The sequence below is a fragment of the Centroberyx gerrardi genome, chromosome 4 (genome assembly GCF_048128805.1).
Source record: "Centroberyx gerrardi isolate f3 chromosome 4, fCenGer3.hap1.cur.20231027, whole genome shotgun sequence".
Lineage (NCBI taxonomy): Eukaryota > Metazoa > Chordata > Actinopteri > Beryciformes > Berycidae > Centroberyx > Centroberyx gerrardi.
The window spans coordinates 35,033,711-35,039,189 of NC_136000.1; the positions used below are offsets into that span (position 1 = coordinate 35,033,711).

General features: G+C 56.3%; 1 protein-coding gene across 1 annotated transcript; it reads left to right on the forward strand.

Annotated features, from left to right (window-relative positions):
* The first annotated feature begins 1,706 nt into the window (after window positions 1-1,706).
* On the forward strand, window positions 1,707-3,621 carry LOC144538582 (uncharacterized). The gene is given in 3 exon segments (XM_078283295.1): window positions 1,707-1,760; window positions 3,053-3,310; window positions 3,313-3,621. Coding segments are annotated over 3 exon segments (621 nt in total).
* The last annotated feature ends 1,858 nt before the right edge of the window (window positions 3,622-5,479 follow it).

Sequence of the window (5,479 nt, forward strand, 5' to 3'; positions counted from 1 at the left end):
AATGCAGCAAGCACCAGAAGATTCGGCTGCAGGTCGGGGCAGGTTGCGGGATCAGCTTCCAGCGTCGGGAGTGCAGGACCGGAAGCCGGAGACTGGAATGCAGGAGCAGAGGCCGGAGACTGGAGTACCGGATCGGAGGCCGGAGACTGGAGTACAGGACCGGAGGCCGGAGACTGGAGTACAGGACCGGAGGCCGGAGACTGGAGTGCAGGGCCGGAAACTGGAAACTGGAGTGCAGGACTGGAAACCGGAAACTGGAGTGCAGGACCGGAGGCCGGAGACTGGAGTGCAGGGCCGGAGGCCGGAGACTGGAGTGCAGGGGCGGAGGCCGGAGACTGGAGTGCAGGGCCGGAGGCCGGAGACTGGAGTGCAGGTCCGGAAACCAAAGACTGGAAAGCAGGACCGGGGGCCGGAGACTGGAGTACAGGACCGGAAACCGGAGACTGGAAAGCAGGACCGGCACCGGTGTTACAGGAGTCACAGGAGACATAGAAATTGTCGGTGTCACTGGAGTAGTCAGTGTCACTGGAGTCGATGGTGTCATCGGAGTCACTGGAATCACTAGAGGCACTGGAATCACTAGAGTCGCTGGAGCTGACCAGGGACTGGAATGCAGGACCGGAGTCCTGCAGTGGCCGTCGGCGGAGATGGCCGACGGGGAATAGTAGGGCGTCGGCAAATGCGGCCGATGGTAGGGAATCTGGCCGGATGACGGCAGGCATGGCCGGAGGAGCCAGAGGAACAGGAGGCTGCTGGAGCCCAGCCACAGGAGACTGCAGCAGAACTGGTACTGAAGACTGCTGCAATTCAGGCTCAGCGAATTGCTGCAACACCGGAACCGAAGACAGTTGCAGCCCAGGAACAGAAGGCTCAAACAGCTCAGAAACAGAAAGCTCTTGCAGCATAGGAACAGGGGACCGCCGCAGCTCGAGGACTGGGAGCCTTCGCGGCGCAGGAGCGGGGGACTGCTGCAGCTCAGCAGGAACAGGAGATTGCTGCAGCTCAGCAGGGACAGGAGACCGCCGCAGCTCGGGGACCAGGATCTTCCGCGGCGCAGGGACAGGAGACCACCGCAGCCCGGGGACTGGCAGCTTTCGTGGCGCAGGAACAGGAGACCACCGCAGCTCAGAGACTGGGAGCTTACGCGACGCAGGAGCAGGGGACTGCTGCAGCTCAGCAGGGACGGGAGATTGCTGCAGCTCAGCAGGGACGGGAGATTGCTGCAGCTCAGCAGGGACGGGAGATTGCTGCAGCTCAGCAGGGACGGGAGATTGCTGCAGCCCAGCAGGGACAGGAGACCGCCGCAGCTCGGGGACCGGGAGCTTCCGCGGTGCAGGAGCAGGGGACTGCTGCAGCTCAGCAGGAACAGGAGATTGCTGCAGCTCAGCAGGAACAGGAGATTGCTGCAGCTCAGCAGGGGCAGGAGATTGCTGCAGCTCAGCAGGGGCAGGAGATTGCTGCAGCTCAGCAAGAACAGGAGATTGCTGCAGCTCAGCAGGGGCAGGAGATTGCTGCAGCCCAGCAGGGACAGTCTGGACATCAATAGTGGCGCTGGGGAACGGAGACTCTGTAGCGCTGGGCAGCGGAGACTCTGTGGCGCTGGGCAGCGGAGGCTCTGTGGCGCTGGGCAGCGGAGGCTCTGTGGCGCTGGGCAGCGGAGGCTCTGTGGCGCTGGGCTGCTGAGAGAGCCAGTGGCGTCGGGAGCCATGGGGACCTCGCCTCCTTTTGGAGACTCCGCGGTTCCCCGTGAAAAAGGCAAGGCGAGTCCCTTCATAGGGTGACTGCTGGACGTCAGGGTGGCTCCACAGCAGATCCATATTAATCTCAGGGAATGCAGAATCAGGACAGGTAGGTAGTGAGCTAGCCGGCTCAGGACAGGCAGGCTGCAGACTCACAAACCCGAGCCTAACCGACTGGAGTGCAGGCTGGTTGCGAGCAGTCCGGGGTGCAGGCTGGTTGCGAGTAGTCTGAAGTGCAGACCGAGGTGCAGGCTGGAGGCTAGCAGGCCGGGAAACAGGCTGCGATGCAGGCTGGTGGTTAGCAGGCTGTATCACGTGGCAAGATGCAGGCAGGAAGCTAGCTGGCCGATTGCTAGCAGACAAGGCTGCTTGACGGGCAAAGTAAGCAAAAAGGGAAATAGTCTGTAATCCAGTTGGTGAGGGTGTGTCTGCTGGGTCCATGACTGGCTGGATCATACTGTTACGGTGAGGTGTGGTGAGGACCCAAAATGCAGACACAGACACAAGGGGCTGGAGCACAGTTCAAAAGACAGTTTATTTACTGTACTGGTAGCTGGTAGCTGGAAGCTGGAGCAAGGACCCGGGCAGGCAGTCGGAGCCCTGGAGCTGAGGAAAAGGCGCGAAGCTGGGCCAAGGCAGGACAGGGAAAGTGCTGAGGAGAGCCAGGCAGAGCAGGTTCCAAAGAGCAGGGAGCTGAACTGATCCGATGAGGGAAGCAGACGAGGCAGGAGGACTGGAGACAGAGGCTGGAGTCTGGCTGGCAGGCAGAATGGTAGCTGAGTCTTTGCATGAACAGCATGTATGATCCAGCGGAGAGTGGATGGCAAACTGGGGATAAATACTGTGGCTGATAGGAAGCAGGTGAGGAGACCGGTGATGAGCTGATTACAGGCAGGTGTGGAGGGAAGGAGCAGAGAAGGGAGGAAAGACCAAGGGCATCTAGTGGCTGGCAGGAGGATGGCAGGACTGGGGAGTGAAAGGGGTGGTGACCAGGACACAGGTGCAGACCATGGCAGACACAAGGGCTAGGGCCAAGAGGGCAGACACTAGAGCTGAAAGACCGTTTACAACTTTCAAACCTAGAATTATGCCTAATCGCTGTCACCAATTGGATGTCACTAAACTTCTTGCGACTAAACGCCAACAAAACTGAGATGCTGGTTGTTGGCCCAAAAACCCAACTACCTCTTGTTTCAGACCTTACTCTAAATTTTGGGGATTGCTTAATTACCCAGAGTCCCACAGTTAAAAACCTTGGCGTTACTTTCGACTCAGCTCTCTCATTCGATGCTCACATTAAGGAAATCACTAAGATAGCATTTTTCCATCTTCGTAATATCTCGAAAATTCGCTCCCTGCTAAACACGGCGGATGCTGAAACCTTAATACACGCTTTTGTTTCATCAAGACTCGATTATTGTAATGTTTTACTCTCTGGCCTACCTAACTGTAGTATTAAAAAACTACAACTTGTGCAAAATGCTGCTGCCAGAATACTAACCAGAACTAGAAAATATGACCACATTACTCCTATCCTAACCTCCCTTCACTGGCTCCCAATTCAAGCCAGATCTGACTTTAAGGTGCTTCTGACTTTAAGGTGCTTCTGTTAGCTTATAAATCGTTACATGGGCTTGCACCATCATATCTATCCGACCTCATCATCCCTTATATTCCATCTCGTGCCCTCCGTTCGCAGGACGCTGGCTACCTTATTGTCCCTAGAATCAAGAAAAAATCAGCAAGCAGTAGAGCTTTCTCCTACCGAGCTCCCTATCTCTGGAACCAGCTACCTCTTACAGTCAGGGAAGCTAATTCTGTCGAAATCTTCAAATCTAGACTCAAAACCTATCTTTTCTCGCAATCATACGACCTACCTTAGCACCGCTGGCCTGGGCTCGTCACAGTCTTCTCTCTTACCCTAGCCTAGACAGTATTTATATAGAAATTTGCCGTTGGGAACATAAGCATAGGGATGCCCTCTGGCTACACTGTGTCTAATCACTTCCTATCTGCTGTCTGTATGAGCGTGTCTGTGCCCAAATACGTCTGGGTCTTGTGCTGCTTCTGCACAGCTCTGTGTGTGTGTGTGTGTGTGTGCGCGGCTGGTTTTCTCCTCCCTTTCTCAGATTCCTCTGACCCTGATGGTCTTCGGTGCTGGCCTTAGTCCCATCCCTGACGCTGCTCCCACCTGGATCTCTCTCTCTCCGTGTGTTCGTTGTCTTTGTGTGTACCTGTCTCTCCCCCCTTTCTCAGACCCCGGTGCAGTGCAGTGGTCGCCAGTGCATGCCTTAGTCCCATCCCTACTGCCGCTCCCATCCGATGTGCTCTGACTCCGTGTGTTCTGTGTGCAGCTGCTTCTCTCCCCTTCCTCAGACTCCGGTCCAGTGCTCCACCTGCCAGTGGACAGGTGTTGCTCCGGCCGGTCGTCGGCGCCGGCCTGGTCCTGCTCCCACCCAACGTGTCTGTCTTGTGTTCTGTTGCTGCTGCTTCTCCCCTTACTCTCTCCCCCTTTCAGACATCCGGTGCAGTCCAGTGGTCGTCAGCGCCGGCCTCGGTCCCTTCCCACATCCCTGATGCTGCTGCCCCCTTTTGTGTCTCTGACCCTGTGTGTTCTGTTTGCAGCTGTTTCCCCCCTTCTTCTTTACGTGTGTGTGTGTCTGGGTGTGTTGTGTGTGTGTACGCGGCTTCCTCTCTCTCCTCTCTGACTCCAGGTCAGTGTTCTACCTGGCAGTGACGGGTGCTGCCCTGGCTCTTCGTCGTCAGTGCTGCCTTGCTCTTCCTTTCCGTGCTCCCTCCTGGACGCTGATTTACGACTGCTGCCCTCGCTCCTTTACTGCTGGCCTCAGCCCCCCCTCACCGCCGCATGCTCCTCCCCTTCTTTTGTCTCTCTCTGTTTTCTCTTGTCATCATTGTTGCCCATGACTCTGTCAATGCTTTGCCCGGCACCTATTGCACGCTAAGCCGTCCCGGGGGGGGGATCCCTATCTGCCTCAGCCCGCCCAAGGTTTCTTCCAAGTTTTTTCCTGAGAGTTTTTCCTTGTGTGCATTTAGGGTCTAAAGCCCCTGACACACCAAACCGACAGTCGGCCGTCGGCCAATGTCGGGCCGTCGGTAAGCGTCGGTGTCCCTAGTTTTTGCGGTGTGTCCTGCACCGTCGGCACTAGTCGGACCCTGTCGGCGGCTTTTCGGCCGATTGAGCATGTTGAATCGGCGTCGGAGCCGTCGGTGAGAGAGATCACTCTGATTGGTAGTTCGTGTTTTGCCTCTGGATGATTGGACTGATAAATTCCTTCAACATGTGGAACTGAACAGGAAAGAGCCGAGCGACATTTTTAAAATCGGAGGTTTCATTTATCTCCAGCTCTCGACACAGGTTCGGGAAAGCCCCTTGAGCCTGTCGCTGGAGTAACGTTATTCATGATTTCACCCATTTAGTGCGGTATTATTTATTGTTCGCCTCCGCCTCTTCCTTTCTTCTTCCACAACCAAAGACCAAGGGCTGACAACGCCAGTGCCATTTGCAACTTCTTATCAGACATATGGTTATTTCCCTTCACGCAGGCGCAGAACGTACGTGCTAGTTGGCCGTCGGCTGTAGTCTTTGCGGTGTGTTCAAGTGCAACTTTTTGGACCAGACACAGGCGACGTGAGGCGACGCAACAGTCGGCCTTCGTCGCCGCTGGTTCTTTGACGTCGGTTTGGTGTGTCAGGGCCATAAGGCTGGGGTGCCGGGTAGG